The sequence below is a fragment of the Sycon ciliatum genome, chromosome 1 (assembly GCF_964019385.1).
Source record: "Sycon ciliatum chromosome 1, ocSycCili1.1, whole genome shotgun sequence".
Lineage (NCBI taxonomy): Eukaryota > Metazoa > Porifera > Calcarea > Leucosolenida > Sycettidae > Sycon > Sycon ciliatum.
The window spans coordinates 71,777,333-71,798,589 of NC_088643.1; the positions used below are offsets into that span (position 1 = coordinate 71,777,333).

At 46.5% G+C, this 21,257-nt stretch overlaps 2 protein-coding genes across 2 annotated transcripts; one reads left to right on the forward strand and one right to left on the reverse strand.

The window, feature by feature from the left end:
• Nucleotides 1–493: 493 nt before the first annotated feature.
• On the reverse strand, nucleotides 494–11,283 carry LOC135805274 (S-formylglutathione hydrolase-like). Its single transcript, XM_065319292.1, has 10 exons — nucleotides 11,070–11,283; nucleotides 10,186–10,280; nucleotides 8,844–8,942; nucleotides 7,160–7,207; nucleotides 6,704–6,780; nucleotides 5,331–5,450; nucleotides 4,187–4,285; nucleotides 3,977–4,042; nucleotides 3,590–3,688; nucleotides 494–895 (listed from the first exon to the last, which is right to left on the reverse strand). The coding sequence occupies exons 1-10, from the start codon at nucleotides 11,141–11,143 to the stop codon at nucleotides 809–811; spliced, it is 864 nt and encodes a 287-aa protein (XP_065175364.1). The 5' UTR covers nucleotides 11,144–11,283; the 3' UTR covers nucleotides 494–808.
• Nucleotides 11,284–11,433: 150 nt separating this feature from the next.
• On the forward strand, nucleotides 11,434–18,610 carry LOC135805275 (uncharacterized). The gene is made up of 6 exons (XM_065319293.1): nucleotides 11,434–11,589; nucleotides 11,698–11,791; nucleotides 13,025–13,081; nucleotides 16,211–16,640; nucleotides 17,293–17,375; nucleotides 17,893–18,610. Exons 2-6 carry the CDS (start codon nucleotides 11,717–11,719, stop codon nucleotides 18,025–18,027), a joined length of 780 nt encoding a protein of 259 aa, XP_065175365.1. The 5' UTR covers nucleotides 11,434–11,589; nucleotides 11,698–11,716; the 3' UTR covers nucleotides 18,028–18,610.
• Nucleotides 18,611–21,257: the final 2,647 nt, after the last annotated feature.

Below are 21,257 nucleotides of genomic sequence, written 5' to 3' on the forward strand. Positions count from 1 at the left end.
GAAAAGAGCCGTCAAGCCCAGCGTACCTTGGCCAGTATTGACCATCTGCCACACAGGTTACATCAAGAGTATTATACTCTTGGTTACATGGACATGGTGGTCGATCCACACATGTACGAGTATGAACAAGAGTGGTGTACTCTTGGTCTGCATCACCATCATAGTATCACAAATCGCAATGCAACCCCACAATCCGGCCCCTACACAGGTGCCAGATTCCTCACTCAGCGACCAAAAATGCAACGTACCGTATCGAGAGTAACATGAGCAGCTACAGTACTGCTCAATGAAATCCAGTCACGTCACTCAAGTATGCCATGCCGGGCGTTGCGCAGCCATAGACCTGCGAAAACTGGGCTGCGAAATGGTGCACGGCACCAACTTGACTCTCCCAACTTGATTTCATTGAGCAGCACTGTAGTACCGGCAAGAGTACATTATGTACTCTTGCCACCGGGGCTCTTCTTGGTTTTGCTGTACTTCAAACGCACCGTTCTACGTGAAAATGTCGTTGCAACCGAGCCCAAGTATGGGTAAGTAGAAAGGCAGGATAAAAATTCAAGTGTGGGAATGAGGCAAAGCACATTGCCATGGAGAATATTTCGAAGTAAGTCCTAGGAAATCGACATCAAAATTAATGTGGAAAAGAGTGCAATATACACATACGAAAGAAGCTAACAAATATTGCCCTAAAATGTACATATAGCAAGGTAGTTTGACGAGGAACTCGCAGCTCATCAAAGTTTGACAAACAACAAAGAGTTCACAGGAGGGGACAGGAAAAGACGAGAAATGGCAAGCATTTACTCTAGGCAGGCTCGTTGAGCACCTTCGCATGATGATGGAAATGATCCCCGATGAAAGAGGCAATGAAGTAATAGCTGTGGTCATAACCCTGGTACAGTCAAGGGCAAACAACAACAACAACTCTTTATTTCCGTAGCTATGCAGAAGACGTTACTTCAGTAACGTCTGGCGCTAGCGAGGGTCCACACAGCTTTAATTTCGTGTTTGTTTGTGTCACGCCTGGCGCTATCCCGTATCTGTCCCGTACCATACCATCAAGAGAAGGAGTATGTATAGTAGCATTATGTATAGCATTAAAGCGGTCAGCACCAAGAAATGAGAGACTGTAGAGGCCTGGCATATATGTATGCGAAGTGCATCGGGGGAATGCATGCAAGGCGATAGTGCAGTAACGTCTGGCGCTAGCCAGGGTCCACAAATACTTCCTCCGTTAACAAAAACTTCGTGATGGATTTTGATGGATATGAAAACGCTTAGAACAACTTTCCTTAGCCACGAGACTCACGTCGGACTACAGACTTCTGAAAGAACGCATGGTCAATCAGCATTCGAATCTGGGTTTCGCGCAGGTTGAACAAGAACATGGATTCAGAATTATTTGATTGCGCTGTGCTATCGGAGCAGCTGCTTGTTTCTTTCGCCCAGGGCCCTACGCTATGCTTTGTTGCCTAGCTCATCATGCATGCTATTCGAACAGATGGAAACTTTTTGCAATACGATGATGTAGCCGATCAGTTCGTTGTGGTATGGTTGGGCATTGCAGCCGTCATGGTCGACGTAAAACACTATACCGGTAAGACCGCAACGAAGTTGTGGCCAAAGAGAAAGTTCCATCAGTTCTAATAACATGCATGATGAGCTAGGCAAAAAGCATAGCGTAGGGCCCTGAGCTTCCAAGCTCTCTCGTTGGCCACTGGCTATCGTGAGAATAAAGATTTAAAACAACAGGGAACACATGCATAGAGCAGTTATATACCGGTACCTCTTAATTATTAAGTGATAACATATTTTCCGGAGTATAAGCCGCACTTTGAACACACAAAATGCCGGCTCAGGGATCCGCATCACCGAGGAGGGCCATAGATACCTTGGCTCCTGCCATCGGCACACCGGAGTACTACCAGCACTTTGTCCAGAAGTGTGAGGAATGGCTTGCTGAGGTAGCTATCCTCACAGAGTATGCACACACCCAACCTCAGCCAGCATATAGTGCCTTCACCAGAGGCCTCCAGCACAAGTGGACATTCATCTGTCGAACACTAGCTGGGGCGGCTGAGCAGCTGGGATCCCTGGAACGTCACATCACTACAAAGCTCATCCCAGTGCTGACTGGCCAACACATTGACCAAGAGTACCATAGCCTCATTGGGTTTCCCGGTCGCCATGGTGGTCTTGCCCTGGCGGATCCTACATCTCTCTCCACTCAGTACTCGGCTTCTCGGCACATCCCTATGGCGCTAGTCCATCAAATAAACACTCAGGCTGGTATCCTGGGAGAGTCATTGGCTGAGGTCAGGGACCGCAAAGGTGAGGTACGTCGTGAACAGCGAAGGTCGGTGGCTCACCGTGCCATGGAGCTCGCAAATGATGCATCTCCACCAGTCAAGCGTGCCATTGGCAGTGAGAAAGGAGCCTCTAGCTGGCTTACATGCCGCCCACTAGCACGTCATGGCTTTACCCTGTTGAAGGGCCAGTTTCGTGACGGGCTGGCGCTTCGCTATGGTTGGCACCCGGACCGACTGCCATCAACCTGCTCGTGTGGTGCAACGTTCACTGTTGCACATGCTCTTTCCTGCGCTACGGGCGGCTTCATTATCATGCGGCACGATGAGGTGAGGGATCTCACGGCGCAGCTGCTCGGACGTGTGGCGCACGACGTCAACGTGGAACCAACCCTCCAGCCCTTGAATGGAGAGAACTTGCGTTATCGCACAGCTGTGCGGGATGACCTGGGTCGGCTGGGTGTTGTCGCGAGCGGAATCTATGGCGGCCCGTTTGAACGGAGCTACCTGGACATCCGGGTCTTCAACCCACACGCTCCATCAAATCGCTCATCATCTGCGGCATCCTGCTACAAGTGACACGAGCGTGAGAAAGGATTCAACACGTTGAGTGGACAGGCTTCATCCCTGTGGTTTTCTCGGCACATGGTGGCATGGGCAATTCAGCTATTTCTCTCTACAAGCGCATTGCCTCCACGTTGTCCGAGAAGACTCGTGAAGCCTACTCCTCCGTCATGGCCTGGATTCGTGCCCGGCTGAGCTTCGCCCTCCTGCGTGCAAGTGTTGCCTGTCTTCGGGGTGCTCGCCGACTGATCCACTGCCACCGCCTTGTCTCTGCTTCTGCCGCACTGGCGGTTGCTGAAGCTCGGATCGTGATCTGATCCAGCTCAGGAGCAGTATTGTGTGGGAACTGAACGGATCTTTGTCATCAAGTGTACAGTGTTTTACTCTCTCATTGCTTTTTGATCCATGTGTTATGGTATTTATATTTCTTCATTTTGCACGGAGAAGGCGGACAGCCCGAATGTGCCGGTTTTCATCTCAATGAATTGTTTTGAGTTTTACTCAGACAAGCACAACAGCTTCTGCAAGGCTAGTATTCGAGTGTTTGCAAAAACAACGGACTCGTGGATCTGCACAAGAGTGGCTTATGGACTGACAATATGTACATGTACATAATGTTAACAGCTGTCTCCACAGTATCCCTGAGCTTCTTTTGGTATTGAGCTCCCAACACCCCCCCCCCCCCCCCACACACACACACCTCTCTGCCTGCTTACCTCTTGAAGTCGCATAATCAGCGGCATTCCAGCCTTGCGAGCTGCTGCAACAAGGTTGTCTGGCTTGAGCTGGCCTTCAAGGAAGTTGTCAGCCTTGCCCTACAGAGATACAACACAAAACCAACAAAGTTCCAATCAACCAGAGGCAGAAACATACAAACCAACCCAGTTCCAATCAACCAGAGGAAGCTTCTACAAGGACAGAGTAACGAAGAGAGTTGAAATTCTTCAAACCAGCAACACCCATGACAACTAGCCCAGGACACGAGCCACAAGCCGCGCTCGGTCAAGCTCAACAAAGCTAACAGAGACCAGCAAAGACTGCCGCGTGCACGGCACTCTGTACAAGATAACACCATGCATACAGAATAGCACCACAAGACGAACCTGGTCCACGAGAAGAGTTAGCGGCGGTCCGTTGTACTCCTGCAGTAGCTCACAGGCATCATATGCCTGTTGAAGCAAAGACAACAATTAATTCAAAGGAATTAGTCAGGTGCAATGCACAATGAACTAGGAACAAGAAAGCAAAACTCCAAAATGCCTAAAACTAAAGCCCGAAATGATCCAAAATTAGTGAGTAGAAGAACCACCAACCTTCCATGCCTCTTTGTCTGAGCCAAGGTAATTGCCGAAGCACTTCTCGCCCCAGGGACAGTCGCACGGATTACAGATGGGAGAAAACGCAGATACCGACTGGAAGGCAGAGTAAGAAAGCACATAACACAGGGTATGTAGCAGTGAGTCATACGTGCAGAGCACATGATGTTACAGCAGTGAACACAAGTAGTATGTGCCGAGCCGGTCCTGTGGTAGGCACGTGCTCCAGCCCAAAAATGGGGTATTTATGATAATACCCCAAAGTCTGAAGAAAATGCCGACCAGTCGCTGCTTGGATGGCGACTACGCCATGACTTAGTGGTAGAGCATCGCTGGCCATAAGTGAGGGTCCATGGTTCGAGTCCTGGTCGTGACAGTCAACTTTTTCTTCGAACTTTTCCGTTTGCATCTTTCCCTCAACCTAATGAATACACCCCATTTTTGTGGTAAAAATCTCTTTCTTATCTTTTCTAGATCCAAGCTTTGATCTAATCTGCCTTCTCAAAGTTCTCATATCAAGGCTTGCACTGCTATCAGTGAGTTTATCAACCAGCAAAAAAATGAGCCAAAAAATTAAAAAGTAACACAGTACAAAAAGCTGGTACAGTGTACTGTTAAACTGGTACAGTGTACTGTTAAACTGGTACAGTGTACTGTGTACAGTGTACAGTGTACTGTTGATAGCTATTGTAAAACTATCGTCTCCTCGCCGCCTGTTTAGGTATTTCAAACCAGGTTTTCTCTTCCTCATACAATTGGTGTTACCTTTAAAATGTTGGCTGGTTGAATTATGGACAACGACCAAAGGCAATTGGCGATTGCAGTGAAAAAAGCCATGGAATTGCTTTCAGTCTCAGAGATAATCCCCACCAAGATTGGCTCCATGCCAGGGTGGTAGCCAGGACTCTAGCCCAATCGCCGCAAACCGACCGTCAACCAGCCACCTACCAGCCGTCAGCCAGACACCGTATGCAGTGTTTTACCAAGGAAAACCCTTGACAAAGTACTTGTGTTCAACACACCAATCAATAGCAGCCCAATCCAATGGGCAGTTTATCGGCTGGGCCGGAGTTGGCTACGTCCCCGGCTGCTCTAATATCCACAGCAGCGTGTCATGACTGGATATCAGGTGCACACATACCTGATACAGGCCCGGGTTCTTCAGTGCGCAGACGATAGCACCGTGACCACCCATGCTGTGACCGGTAATACCAGTACGCTCCATATTCACCGGGAAGTTACTGTTCACCAGGGCTGGCAGCTAAAATATACGGACAGCCAGGCAGATACACACATACACACACACACACACACACACACACACACACACACACACACACACACACACACACACACACACACACACGGGAGATGCATGTTGACGAAAAGAACGAGAAATATTCCAAGAATATAAGTACTGTAAACTGCCTAAAGGGCCGTCCGTAAATATCGAACTTTTTCACCAAACGAATTATTTTAGTTTAGACCCAACCCCTCCCTCCCTCCCCTCAGAACGTAAAAAATATTGACATACATGCATATACAACGGTCATGTACATGAATCAATGTTTTCTGAAACGAAATTGGTCAACCCCCTCCCACCCCATAACGAAATTATTTCGTTCTGTGAAAAAAGTTCGATATTTATGGACGACCCCTAATATTCGTGATGGATTAATGTTCGCTATTTTCGCGAGAGAACCGAAACGCGAATATTAACCAGCGTGAAATCAAACTTCAACAGTGGGTGTATGTAGGTGGTCCCAGTGCTTCGTACACTTTTGCCATCGTAAACTCGCTGGTTCTAAGAAATCGCGAAAATTTAGTGATGCGAATATTGGGCGGTTTACAGTATGCAGTGAACTAATCTTTGACACTAGCACACACATGTGAATACTTTCTGATGATACATGTCCGCGGACCATAGATAGTAGGGACGTTTAGTCCCACGTAACGGATACGGGAACGTGGGTGATACACGTAAAGTTCATGCAATGGACCCACGTTCGCAATGCTGTTTTTAGTCACACGGAACAAACAATAGCATGACGCGAAAGGCCCAAACTTGGCCAAAGACGAATCTTTGAAGCTCATGGAATATTTTGATTTCGTGCTTCGGAAACTTCTTCAGCTGAGCACCCTCACAGCTTGCACAATGCACCCCATTCTGATTTTCACCCACGTTCTGGTGGAACGTGGGTGAGCCTCCATACACGGTATGTCGTGAATCAGAAAACGGCTGTACGTGGGTCACCGAGTATCACGTGGTACACACACGTAAAGTACACACGGATTACGTGGGACTAAACCTCCCCAGTAAGTAGAATTAGAGCAGAGGCCTGTCAGAGACACAAGTTGGAATCCTGCCGCACCCAAGAGTAAAAACGCGCACAAATGCACAAACACAAATGCACAAACACACACACGTGCACACACACACACACACACACACGCACACACACGCACACACACACACGCACACACACACACACACAGAAGCCGAGGAGCACCCACCTCCTCGGTGACGTAAGAGTACATGTTGTAGTTCTTCTTCCACTTCTCCTCAGTAGCATCAACGTAGAAACCAGCACCTGACCAATAGCAGAGGAATCATAACCTTACACAACTGACTAGACTTTTAGCTACCGTATTTCTCAGATCATAAGTCTTGAGCCATAATGCTTTGATATATTCACTTCAGTAGTAAGTCATGCTCGATTGTAAGTCACATCCCCTTTTCACCCTTGAATTTTAGTGTAAAAAGGTGCGACTTTTATCCGGGGAAATACGGCATTCCTAACTGGGAAGGGTAACGCATGCAGCAACGATGCTTGTACAATACAAAGACAACGGATCCTGTAATTCACATCGTCTACCCATCGTTGGTCCGTTGCGGGACCTCCGATCGCCGCAACACAAGTTGACAACTACAACCACCGAAGCAACTGCCAAGTCATCTGACACACATACCTGTACCAAAGTCCCAGCTGTCGTCTTCTCCCTCAATGCCACATCCCCCTGGTTAGAAAAGACAAAAGAAATCGCAAACAACACAGTAAGGCAAAGGTAGTCTATAGTCACATCTGACTATGGCATAGGGACAGGACAGGTTAGAGACCTTTTCTTTTCAAGATGCCAAGTACAGTAGAACCACTCAGTTGCAGATATCCTTAGGCCTCTAGACTTCTACAGCTTGAGATAGAAAGGTGTTAGAATACAGTCACGTACAGTAAAACCTGTAACTAACGACCACCCCTTGGTGCCCGGAAAAGTGGTCGTTAGTGGCAGGTGGTCTTTAGTTAGAGGTTTGCACCGCGCGACCATATATGGATCCCATTATATGATATGTATGTCAAAATGCAGATAATACAATCCCCCACCACTTGCGCACTGACATTCTTCTTTCAGATCATACAACACTTGGAGAGAGAGAAAATCAAGCGTATCCTGGCCTGTGTTCCGTACACATGGTACAGGTGAGTACATAATACCGTAGCATGCTAGCTAGCCAGCACAGACTGTCAGTGTGACCTGGTGTAGTGGTGAGTCTGGTGACTGAGCTGTGTGATTGCACTTCGACAGAGAGCCGCTCAGTCTTAGTTTCTCCTTCGAGTAGTAACATCGATCAAAGAGCGCTTTGGATGCGCTCTCCAAGACGTTTCCTATCATGTTTGTTCTTGACAGCACTTGAAATTATGACAGGTGTAGTGCAATCCACACTGATTCCACAGCAAAAATGAGACTGCGCTCATTTGTCCAGCTGTAGTATCGAAACGACCATGGAAAATCATCAAAATTTCGAGAAGGAGCTTCAAGCAATGCTTGATTTGCTACATCGCGGTCGCTAGTTACGGGTCAAAATTCGACATTGGGACAAGAAAAGGCGGTCGCTGGTCGCGTTCAGCAGGTAGTCGCTAGTCACAGTGCATTTTGAATGTGAGACCGTCCGTGCCTGACAAAGTGGTCAGTAGTACCAGGCCGGTCGCTAGTCACGGTGGTCGTTAGTTACAGGTTTTACTGTACTTCAAAGTAGAAGAAAAAAAGGCTTTTCGCGTATATAAGATGGGACTGGAGCTGAAAATAATCATCCGACAAGGCCTCCATGATGTATAGAGAGGGCCGGCAACCCATGGCCCCATCACATCAAAAATCACGGTATACTACGGCTGTTATGCCGAGCAGAAAGCTGGACGGAATATTTCGCAGTTCCGTAGAGAATTTATCCTAACCCGCAGCGGATGTCAAAATTCGCTACCAAAAAAGGGGATCACATGTATATTAAAAAATTGTAAACATTGAAACACAGCATGTACATGTTTGAGACATTATGGCAGAACTGAAACAGGCAGTACTTAGGCAGTACTTCTCAAATCTTTTTAACACAGAGTACTGTAAGACATGTTATTATAACGAGTCGCAAATTTAACGATTGTCCAAAATTCATAAGTTAACGAGAAGATATGTTAACGATCTTGCACTATTCTGCCATATCCACACACAGCATATATGAAGCAGTACGGCCTCAACGGATCTTATTATAACGAAGAAATGTCATCCGTTAAAACGTTAGATTTGCTTCCTCGTTATATATACATGTCTTACAGTAGTTGACGGTGAAGTACAAGTAACATGTTTATAAGATAACACCACTAACTTGGGCTAGTATCTGGGCACACAACAATCAAGCCATGTTCCGCAGCATAGCGCTGGAATCCCGACTTCGTCACAACGTTCTGCTCCGTGCAAGTCAGCCCTGGAGCGAAGAGACGAGCACACAAGTGTAACACGAGAGCTGGTTGCAAGTACATGACAACGAGAGCGTCTGTAACCCGTCAAACGGCCCTGTTCGCCATGTTTTCGAGCCGGGTAGAAAACCCTGGATTGGACACTCGTCTCTGGCTGCTCCTAAAATTAAATACATCTGTAAAAAAATGATAACGGTCACAGGGATGAATTTATTGTCATATTTTCGCATAGCAGTTTCTGCTATACAAAATCACAATCGTGTAGCACTCTTTGATTTTGATAAGCATTTTTTCTTTGAAGGTTGGGTGTTTACCACATTGTCCTTCTTGAGAGTGATGCCTGAAAGCCTATTTGCAAAAAAACGACTGAATCATACATGTGCACGCAGATTGAGAGTGCCTGCACCACACTGCACGGTATGCATATCACTTGATAGCACAGGCTAGGCATGGATAGCCTGTATGTATAGCAGTTTTCTGCGAAACACGGTGACTTTTGAGTAGCAGTAGGTCCATTTTGCATCGCAAACTGCGATGCGATACAGGATAAATTCATCCCTGGGTCATTATGAAGAAGAAATGTGCAAAGTTCAACCAAAGTAGTAACGAACTGCCCATGCCCACTGTTAACATGTTGTGCTGGCTAATGTGCTAGCTAATGTGCTAGCTAATGTGCTGGATAATGTGCTAGCTAATGTGCTGGATAATGTGCTAGCTAATGTGCTGGCTAATGTGCTGGATAATGTGCTGGATAATGTGCTGGATAATGTGCTAGCTAATGTGCTGGATAATGTGCTGGCTAATGTGCTAGCTAATGTGCTAGCTGATGTGCTTGCTAATGTGCTAGCTAATGTGCTGGATAATGTGCTGGATAATGTGCTGGCTAATGTGCTAGCTAATGTGCTGGCTAATGTCTCCAAACTCTACCACATAGGCTTTGAGCCAATTGGGTTTTGCTCGGAGCAGCTAGCTTAGCGTAAGTACGGAAAAAATAACAATTTCATTTCAGAAGTGACCACAACATAAGACAGTGGCCCACACAGTACAGAAGATGATGTACACACGAGTGTTTCAGCTCAAATTACGACATGTATTGCGGTTCGCCAGAACACTTGCAAAAAGTACTCCAAACAGAAGTATTAATAGCCCAATGTGTTGCACTCATTCCAACAGAACAGGTGCGAACTCGAGGACTCACTGTACATGTACTTGTACTGACTCTCATCTGCCATACACTCAAAACAAACGTACCGGAGAGATAGTAAAGAACTGGCAGCTTGGCGCCGTCTTCTTCTGCTTGCGGTGGCAGATAGACTGCAAACGTCATGGTGCAGTCAGTGTGGTGGCTATATAACCCAGAATAAAGAGGAGAGAGAGAGAGAGAGAGAGAGAGAGAGAGAGAGAGAGAGAGAGAGAGAGAGAGAGAGAGAGAGAGAGAGAGAGAGAGAGAGAGAGAGAAAGAGAGAGAGTGAGTGAGTGAGAGAGAGAGAGCGTGCGAGAGAGTAAGAGAGAGAGAGAGAGAGAGAGAGAGAGAGAGAGAAAGAGAGAGAGAGAGAAAGAGAGAGAGAAAGAGGGAGAGAGAGAGAGAGAGTATGTGTGTGTGTGTGTGAGAGAGGGAGTGAGAGAGAGAGGGGGGGGGGTCGGGTCAGTACCGCACTGGCACATAAAAGAATAATACCCGAGGCGCACAGTCCCACCCCATTTATCCAGACATAGTAAAACAGCTGCATAGCCCCACGTCGTGAAAACTCCCGTAAGTCTAAGGACACCTCGACTAAGGCGACTGCTGAAGCGCCGGCAGATGTCCCCACCACACATGACGAGTATCCGTGGAGTCGTGTTTCAAAATATTACCAGATCACCTGCAAAATAGTTGTACAGCAATTTTATTCTTCAGACTTTTTCCCCTTTTCCATTCCCTCAACTAATGAAAACAGCAATTTGAAACTAATTTCACGTGAGAATGTCACTCAAGTTTATTGGTTTGGCTTTGAGTGTTGCGTGCGCCCCCCGATCATACTTGGACCCACGCCATTAGGCATTTTCTACTACGCGTCATGCATTTACTCGTGAGGATGGTGTCGAGGCAAGTGTGCATACCGGTTGCTAAGTAGGGAATCGGAATACAAACTGACCTTTCATGTTTGAACACTTTCTGATAACCGCCGAAGATTTTGGTGCTAGAAGCTTCCGTCAATGTTCCAGCCATTGCTCAATGCCTTTGAGAATATCAGTTCCTGTGATCTGTTTTAGGTGTGCTCGATAAGCTAGGACTTACTGTACTTGTGGACAAATGCTGACAAGCCAAGTCACCAAATAATTTAAATGCAAAATCCAAAGCGAAAGAAATAAACAAAAGAGAAAATTCGAAATCAAAACGAAACAAAAAAGTTATCAGTGAAAAAAGTTCACGCGATCGCAAGATGCAGGGCCAGCGCCGGGATGGCGCGTGACCAATGATCGCTCGCTCTTCGAATCGGAGCGGGAGATTTGATTTTCCTCTGTGCTCGATTTTCGTGTGTTCAGTCAAGGTCATTGTAGTCTCGTGGAAGCAAGAGTACTCTTGGTGGAAGAGTTGGAGTGTGAGTCTGCTGAGCTAGCTGGAAGACTTCCTCCTCTATAATTTTTTTACCGGGAAACATTCTCCCCTTTCAGGTACGTAAGGAGAAGTGGCGAGACACGAAACTGCTGGCTTCTTCTCATGTTTTTTCGAAGTTGAAACTCAACGGAGGGTTTGACTTCTCTTTTCCTTTTTTTGTTCAGTTTCTTTACCATTGAAGAGATGGGACGAACAACTCGTGGATCTATCGCCGATAAGGAGAATACGCCACTCGTGGAAAGGAAGACCCGACTCAGGGTATGCATCGAATCTGCTAGATATTGCACGCACGAAAGAACACTTTATGATTGAGTACATGCACCTACTTTGCTAGTTAGATTGGCTTTGAAAATTACATCTATCGATATCTAAAATTGGATTACATGCATATGAAATCCTTCCCGCTGATAATGACTAAGCAATTATATTATTTAAATGTGATATCATTATGTACATCGGGATGCCTTGCAGTTGTAGCGGACGATGCAGCTCCCGCGCGCATGAGAAAACACGCTCACCCAACATGACATAGTTCTGGTCGTCAGGGGAAACCGTCAGCTAGCTGCCAATCCCGATATGACATTATACGTTTGTCATACTATGATAACCCAACCATGCTATCAATGAATCTAGTTGAACCTAGTATCCTTTCCACCCCACGCGCTCACCTTGACAAGACTAGAAGAAAGGAAGGAAGCTTGATATGACTCCAAGAGAGATCAGTGAGGAAGTTCTATTGTATAGATCAGATTACACCAGTTGTTTTGTGCAGCTATGCTGAGTTGAAAAAGTGCACAAGGTGGTAAAACTAACCAATTAGCAGCAGCCGAGTAAAAATAATCACTTAGAACATAGAACTATAGAGAGAATCATGTTGGACCAGCGATACAATAGTGTATACAAAAAATCATCGCTATAGTATCACATGTAGTGCAATGTACAATTACTAATAACATGCAAAGTAATGTAATATCAGAATGTCTTACGATGCACGTGGCACACTGGCAGCAGAACGTTTCATCTACCTGCGCACATGAGGGGAACACGTTGAACGTCGCCCAGTGTACCAGAGGTGTCGCCATAGTCCGGGAAAGCGTCGGCTGCTGCTCCCAGTATGGACTAAGACTTCCAACTTCTGCAGCACATATCACTGATATCAGTCGTAACATAAATCGACCCAGTTAGGGGGAGAGCGCAAGTACCATCCTAGTCTGTCTTCAGTCATGGCTACTTCAGCAGATTCTGGACTCTCCTCAGCCACACCGTGACTTTGTTCGTGGTGGGGTAGGGGGAGGGGTTTACTGGGCAGCACTGTGTAAGCACCTTGAGTATGCAATACCCGTGATGTACACCGGATATGAGGCTTTTTTGGTTAAAGCCTTGCTGGGGGGGGGGGGGGGGGGGGTGATTGGTTTCATTTACACCTTTGTATCGATTGGGTTGCTAACAAATTTGCTATTTCTTTATGTGCTTTGGTGTTGCTGCGGCTAGAGTGGCAAGACCCCTTTGGCAGCAAGTGTCCCTCGCAAGGCTCTGGGCGATATCAATGTAAGTTGAGCTGTGTGTACAACTGGCGCATGCATGCGGTGCGTTTGTGGTTCGTACGTGCTCAAACGCGTGTTGAGCTTTCACAAGAAAACGTCGTGATTCAAGTTCCGTGAGAGGGTACGTCACTACGTTCAGTGGATCCTCAAGTCTATGCCCGAACCTCCTTTTCTTCTATTTACGTTGGGTGCTTGTCAAGCCATAAGAATTCAAGACTTAACAGAGCACATGAAACCTGCCTTGAGAGTTCAAGAGTTCCATAGTCAAGGACATACTTTGCAGATAGATCAAGATAGAGAGACGATTGAAGAGACGAGAAGGCAGTACCGGAGCGAGAGGACGACTGCAACAAGAACAGGGGCTTATATTTTGGAAAGCGGCCAGTCCGAACAAACTCATTGTACTCACTAGTCATAACGGCTACTTCGAAGTAGTCATAAAGGCGGGATAACAGAAGGTGTAGAACAGTAGAAGCTAGATTCATAATTAATTGCAATACAGTTTCAGAATAGAGCGCCAGATAGTTACAGTTTCATAGCAGTTAGCAACGGCGAATGTGTAAGTGTGTAAAGACTATGATTGTAGTTGCATGAGGTAATGGTGATGTAGTGAGTTTGGAGAGAGAGTTAGAGTTCCCGTACTGCTGTGGTGCTGGCACGACTTGTCAGGTTGCCGATCGCTTGTCAGCTGTTGTTGATTCATCGCCTGCCAGGCTTGCCACGGTTAATGCGCTTTGTCGACCTCGCCAGTCGGGTCACATCCGTCCTCGTGTCCATGGCCAGTAAGACGCACATCATTCTCACACACATACACCTACACACCACGTGTGCCAGACAAACATAGAAAGAAAGAGAGAGATGCCGATAGTGGAAGATAACAGTTTAATATAGAAGAATATAGGAGAGACACAGAAGGAAAAAGAAGAGAGAGACTGCCTGGACCGTCAGGCATTGTTGCTGCGGGTTCCGTGATTTCTTCCGCAACCGGAAGTAGCCGCTCAGGGCGCACAAAGCACCGCTTCAATCGGTCGACACGCACAATCTGCCTCTTTGTCATGTTACCGACCGTACCGACAATGCGATATACCACGTCCGACAACTCGTCCTGGACCTGATGCTGTCCCTTCCATAGCCTTGCCAGCTTAGGAGTAGTTCCGACATGTACTGCTGGAACTAGGAGCCAAACCAGATCTCTTGGCTTAAACCCAATCATCACTGCGCCCGAGTCATACAAGTGCGCCTGGTGTTGGTGTACAGCGCCTAGTTTCTTACGTACTCCACTGTGTGCATGATTCGACCATTGTCGAAAGTCTTTGACATACGTTGACGATTCATCCATCCGGGTCATTGGGGGAGCCCCATAGGCCACATCATTACGACATTAGGAAGACATAGTTCCCGTCCAAAGAACAGATAACCCGGAGTATATCCCGTGCTTGTCTGTGGAGTAGCCCGATAGGCCATCAACACCGGTAACTGGGTATCCCAGTCTCGCTGCATGTCGTCTACGTAGTGAGAGAGCTGGACCTCAAGCGTCTGAATAAATCGTTCAACAAACCCATCACTAGCTGGATGGTACGCCGTTGTCCGGGTTTTCCCAATGCCCAATACTAGTAGTGAGCAGACCTCCTTAGACAACGTCGAGTCAAAGTTCTTGCCCTGGTCAGTGTGCAACCTTTCGGGTGCCCCAAACCTAGACACAAATTCACTCGCGAAAGCCGAAGCAATCGTAAGTGCGTGCATTCTCTTCAGGGGATAGGCTTCTACCCACTTACAGAAGTAGTCAACCACGACCGATATGTGTTTGTTGCCATTCTGTGTTTCAGGTAGTCCGGGAATCAAATCCATTCCTATCCTCTCAAACGGGTAGCCTGCCCAAGAGGACTGGAGGCTAGCTCCTTGGCCACGGCCAACTGGCCTGTTCTTCTCGCTACAGGACACGCAACTGGCCACCCAGTCCTGCACATCCCGTTTCATGTCATGCCAATAAAACCGAACAATCTCAGATGTGAGACTACCCTACAGTTTTGGCCCTGTCCTCCATTCCTCACCATACACGCGATCAGAGCGCAAACAGGTTTAGATATAAGCCACTTTTATTGAATCAAATATGACTGTTTCAATAATAATAATAATAATACTTGTCCGGCGTAGTAGGAACGTCCACCGGCGTATCCGTCTGCGGCTTTGGTTCCTTCTCCTTCTTTGGCTTACGTTAATTTTTACTAGTTTTCTTTCTCGGTGGCTCCTCTTTTCCGTGTTCTTCTCCGCGATGGCTGACATGCCGGCCCAATATCCTAAAGGATATTGGTGAGTGCCAAGAAGTCCAGATACTCCTTCTGTTTACAGATATGCCGCCCCTGGTCCAGCCGACCAACGCCTTCGAACAGCGTGATGGTCCTCTCCAGACATTGCATGGTGGGTGCCTCCCGCCCCTGGCCTGCCTCTTGTGTCAGAGAGTTTATCTCCTCGATCATTTGCTGCGTCATTCTAGATGAGACGTAATGGCACACCCGAAGAAAACGGAGGATTAGTCCACATTGAGTGAAGGATCCTGGTCACTGCACCAAATGTCATGACCCAACCTCAAGGGTCAGTCAAAAGCCTGCGTTGCGAACAACACCAAATAGGACCGTCATGAAGTGTGAGCAAGATCCAGAATCCCAAGTGCACAGTATGCACACTCCCTCACTCAACATCACACCAAGAGTTCCATAGTCAAGGACATACCTTGCAGATAGAGAGACGATTGAAGAAAAGGCAGTGCCGGAGCGAGAGGACAAATGCGACAAGAACAGGGGCTTGTATTTGGCCGGTCAGGACAAACTCTTTGTACTCACTAGCCATAGCGGCTAGTCATAAAGGCGGGATAAGAGAAGGTGTACTTCGCAGTAGAACGGTGGAAGCTAAATTCATAATTAATTGCAATACAGTTTCATCAGAGAGCGCCTCTTAAAGGCTAGTCATAAACTCTTAATGGCTAGTCATAAAGGCGGGATAAGAGAACGTGTAGAACGGTAAAAGCTAGATTCGTAATTACATGTAATTGCAGAGAGTCCCCGGTTGATGTACTTCGTCGACCTAGGGTCACGACACTTGTTTGTGTTCTATGCATGTTCTTGTCCTGATACAGAGCAACATTGTCTCCTCACCTCGCGTTTTGACACCGGCAAAAAAGGCTGTAAAGCGGAAAGCAGCTGAGAAGAAGGTGACTTGCCCAGAAAGCTGCCCCAGCAGCAGCAATGCCAAATCCACTGCTGCCGTCACCAAGGAGGAGGCTGTGCCAGTTAGCAGCAATCTCGACGGTGGCCGTCATGAAGTAGCCATGCCCGTCAGTGCTCCGGCTTCTGTGAAAGCTACGACACAGCCTGCTGTGCAGCAACTAGCTCTTCCGGCAAAAAACCCGGATACCGCTGGAGAAACCAGTCCGGTCCTTGACGTGGCCATGAATACTGCTCTCAGACCCGAACAGTCTGCTAGTGAGCCATCGGATTACTCTTCCAGACCACCGTCGTGCCAGCACCTGACCAATGATGAATGGGAGTACCTCCAGATGACTGCAGGTATGTGTCAGTCAATTGACCAAGTGTAGGGGTTAGGCGAATGAATTCATCGGGATTTTCAAATGGGCACAAATATACAGCATGAGCCAGCAGATTTCCGAATGTGCGCTACGTGTGCAGCGTGAGTCGCCAGTGCAAGTGCAGCACTGTGCCGCGCCTTTGGCGAGGCATCTCAACTGATGATGTAATCGCATAACCTCTATACTCAAAATGTGCTCTGCACGTAAGCTGCATCTTTCCCAGTCTGTCTCCCTGCAGGATTTGAACTTTCATGGCAAGAACCATGCAGTGGCCTGCAAAACTGCCCGTGTCCCATTGCACTGTTGATGTCCTCGTTCTCCGTTTCTTCTTCTTCTACCGCACGGCACCTGTACAAATGTTATTTCGCTTCTAAGTTGCTCATGTTCACACGTGTGTAAAAGAGTTGGTGGACAAGCCGTTGATTATCCACTCTCATTGTAATATCAAAAAGTATTCTTTCTAGACCAAAGAGTGGTGGTATATTTGATAAAGACACTGTCGATGTTGTTCAGAACAACGAAACGTCTGGAGAAGTATCGTGAATATTTCTATCTTTATCAAATATACCACTCTTTGGTCTAGAAAGAATACTTTTTGATATCACACGTGTGTGTTGTGTGTTGTTGTGCAGGCCCAGACCATGTTGCATTCTGGTGGAGAGCAGCTGAAGAGAGACGCGAAGCACTCAAAGAACTTATCGATGAGAATGTCCAGGTCGGTGCGCCGTTCTGATACTATAAACCGCCCAATACTAGTATTTGCGTCACTAAATTTTCGCGATTTCTCACAACCAGCGAGTTAACCATGGCAACTTTTTGCGGAACACTGTGGCCACACACATACACCCACTGTTGAAGTTTGATTTCACGATGGTTAATTGATAGTCTCGTTATGCTCTTCTCGCAATATTAGCAAAACATTAGGCAGTTTACAGTATGTCAGGGGTGCTTCTTGATCAGCTTTCTACTTCATCTGCACTATCCTCTCTTGCCCACTGCAATGTGGCTCGCCGTGTTCTTGTCATGGGCCTCGTAGTTTCTTCTTTCTTGCTATGTTTTTAACGTTGTGCGTGGTGCATGTCTTACTGCAATGAGTAAGGTGAATCAGATGAACTGTGCACACCTCTACATGACTGTACTGGTTTGTGATGTCTAAGTGCAGAAGAAACACACTATTATGACATAATTGTATTACTCCCGGTAACAGCTGTGGTATTTTTTTTCTTGCGCAGGTACATCAACAGAATAGACAACTCCGGGATGAGCTTCGCCGACTGAAGACCAAGGAGAGCGAAGCCAGCTACTACAGCCTCATGGCACGCCTATGGGAGTTGGAATCTAGTAGCAGCGACGTCAAAGCATGCTGATCGCTACCAGCACGTCTGACAGTAGGCCCTGCTCAGCGTGATGTGTTGCACTATGTAATATTCCTACCTACGCATCTCTGCCAGCAGCATCCCTACACATTGTTCCATGCATAGGCCCTTGAAGTTCCACTCATTGAGACACTGTTTCCTTCCTTTGCACGGTGATAGCACAGGCTTATCTATGATGAACAAAACTCTGTAGTTGTGTTTGTCGCAAGCACCTGCTCCTCACTCCAGATAGTACATTGACTGACCACTTGACAATAGCACCTCTCCACTTGATCTTGTAATCATTATTTATAGGGTTTTCAATCGTTCCAACCTGCACTGTTCTATTCTTCCAACCCACCGGTTTTATCATGTCACCTAGTCTGACGTTTATATTAATGATTTTATGTTGCGTGTAATGCAATGTTCTTTTTCTGTTTCTGTGTACTTTTTTTGCACATTCCAAGGAGTGGTCTTTTGCCATTCCTGGGACATTCCTGAAACCTCATGACCCTCGCTCCCTGGGATCCCCATTGATCAGGACAAGCTGTTCCATTTGCAAACAAAATGATGAAAAATCATACTTCAAAGTGAACGTGTCCTTGATTGTGGTCTGTGTTTCACGCAGCAGGGGGTGTTATTCTCTGTGCGACTCCATGTTGATGTCAGCACCAGGCATGCAGGCATACCCCCAGAGTACATGCACTATAATCAAAATGCTGTGTTATACAGGTATCGTCACCTGTCAATATTACGTACTCTTGGTATTCAGTCAAGGGTACATACAGTAGTAGTCTTGGGATGCAAAGACTACAAAACGGTGCACAGGGAGTTAGAACCCACCAACTAAAACAGATTTTGAACAGTTAGACGTGTACAAGGTAGCACCAGACTGACAAGGAGTACCGTTTTCCTTGCACAGGGAGTCATGGTATGGACCGGCGGATTCTGCTCGAAAAGCAGTGAAATTGGCAGAACCATCCATACCTGTCCCTCCAGGAAATCGCGATTCCACGGACGCAACAAATTTCGCGATTTTGGCCCAAACCCGCGATTTCCCGAGTTTTATGTTGTTTTCTGCATTTCTTTTGACATTTTTCTGCACTTTTCACGCAATATACCTGGTATACATGTACAGTGCTTTCCATGATCCTGCTCGTAGGTTATTTCCACAGTACGCAAATAGCGATTCTAAGGATACAACAAATTTCGTCATTTGGCCCAAATCCGCAATTTTCTGCCAATAATTCCGCGAGTTCCTGGCAAGTTCCGCACTTTTCACCGCATTTTTTGTTGTTTTCTGCCGCAATTTCTTGCGCAAGTTTTCGAGGATTTTTTCCGCAAATTCCCGCAGGGACAGCCATACAAACCGTATGGCAGGCAATTCCTCGAATTCTGCTCCATTTTTTTTATCCACATGCCAAACATGCATGAAACTTACCAGAAAAAGTACCGACTTCTGCCAATTTTTCTGCCGGCAATCCGCCAGACCCGAAGTCGTAGTGTTTTACGACACTCTGATTATTGATATTTTCATAGAGTTGGTGGACAAGTCGTTGATTATTCACTCTCATTGTAATATCAAAAAGTATTCTTTCTAGACCAAAGAGTGGTATATTTGATAACATTTAATAACGATAGAAATTTTTACGATACTTCTCCAGACGTTTCGTTGTTCTGAACAACATCGTCAGTGGATTCTTTATCCACTGACGATGTTGTTCAGAACAACGAAACGTCTGGAGAAGTATCGTAAAAATTTCTATCGTTATTAAATGTTATCAAATATACCACTCTTTGGTCTAGAAAGAATACTTTTTTATATTTTCATAGCGGCTTTGAAGTGAGAATTTGATCCCAAAATATTCCCCCATTTGCAAGTGTTGAGTAACTTGAGTTTCTGATACCCGGCATGCACCATAATTATTATATCCTGCATGTCGGAGTTTCCAGTGAGCTCATGAGATGACTACATGTACTGTCAAGAGTACAGATTATGAATTTATGGAGTCTTCCAACTGTCAAGACAAGAAGAGTACAATACTAGTAACCTGATAACCGGGGGGGGGGGGGGTATGTTACTTATTACTGTAAGACATGTATATATAACGAGGAAATAAATCTAACGTTTTTTAACGGATGGCATTTCTTCGTTACTGTAAGACATGTTATTATAACGAGTCGCAAATTTAACGATTGTCCAAAATTCATAGGTTAACGAGAAGATACGTTAACGATCTTGCGGTCTTCAGGCATATCTGGGTGGATTATCTGCACATAACACATATGAGGCATTAGAGCCTCAACAGAACTTATTATAACGAAAAAATGGCACCCGTTAACCCTTTACCGGCAAGTCACTTTTGTATGTGAAATCCATAACATTTAGATGGATGCCAATAACTCCCAACGAGGCCACATTTTGTATGTGCAAGTTATGTTTTATTGGAAGTCTAGTACTACTTCTTGACCATGGAAAAAATTATTTTCTCATACCACACACATACGCTGCTAAATTGGCACCTCTACGTCTAAACACGGAAATTGTACACATGCAAATCGTCAGAGTTCCGACATCGACATGATACTACCAAAACAAGTCGACTTCGGAGCGGAAACAAATGCCATAGCCAACACAAACTTCATTGGCCATGCTTCGCTCGCAAAAGAGAGCAGCATCGCCCCAGAATCGCTGTCGGAAAGCTCCGGCGGTCGCACGCACGCCGCGCTGCGCTGCCGTCACTCAGGTACGGAGAAAGTCGATGGCCTAAATTCCGTCTCTGGGAGACTGTCGACACGGGGATCGCTCTCCATGGCTTCCCCACCATAAGCACCATCAGCTTCTTCCAGGTACATCACGACGACGTCGTCTTCAGCGGCTGGCGCTCCCCATATTTGCGTGAGAATTTACTTGGCGTGCGCCACGCTCCGTAATTTGAAATTCGCTTGCATCGGCGGCTGGAACGAAGTATTTATCTATCTGTCGTCGGTCACAGAGCGAATGACTGCTAGGTCCTCGTCGGAGAAGTCATCCGAGGACGAAAGGAACTCACTGCGCAAGAGAAAATGCACCTGACGATGTTTTGACGGACGCGGACGGCATTGTCGGGGCGCACGTATTTCCGTAAGTTTTCGATCGCGCAGTTCTCAATGAAATCAAATGGGACACGCGTGGATCTCTTCAGCTACCGATAGGCGATAGGATCATACCTTGGCTGTGTGAGGGCCACGGGAAATCCCCG

What these genes read in the sequence shown, in the direction of transcription:
- LOC135805274 (XM_065319292.1), bottom strand. Translation starts at nt 11,143, where the DNA reads ATGGCTGGAACATTGACGGAAGCTTCTAGCACCAAAATCTTCGGCGGT. An exon ending in GTGCCCAGATACTAGCCCAA is followed by an intron (nt 7,208 to 8,843) that starts GTTAGTGGTGTT and finishes TTTTCTAACCAG; the next exon opens with GGGGATGTGGCATTGAGGGA. An exon ending in CAGACAAAGAGGCATGGAAG is followed by an intron (nt 4,043 to 4,186) that starts GTTGGTGGTTCT and finishes TTGCTTCAACAG; the next exon opens with GCATATGATGCCTGTGAGCT.
- LOC135805275 (XM_065319293.1), top strand. Translation starts at nt 11,717, where the DNA reads ATGGGACGAACAACTCGTGGATCTATCGCCGATAAGGAGAATACGCCA. An exon ending in GTACCTCCAGATGACTGCAG is followed by an intron (nt 16,641 to 17,292) that starts GTATGTGTCAGT and finishes GTTGTTGTGCAG; the next exon opens with GCCCAGACCATGTTGCATTC. An exon ending in TTATCGATGAGAATGTCCAG is followed by an intron (nt 17,376 to 17,892) that starts GTCGGTGCGCCG and finishes TTTCTTGCGCAG; the next exon opens with GTACATCAACAGAATAGACA.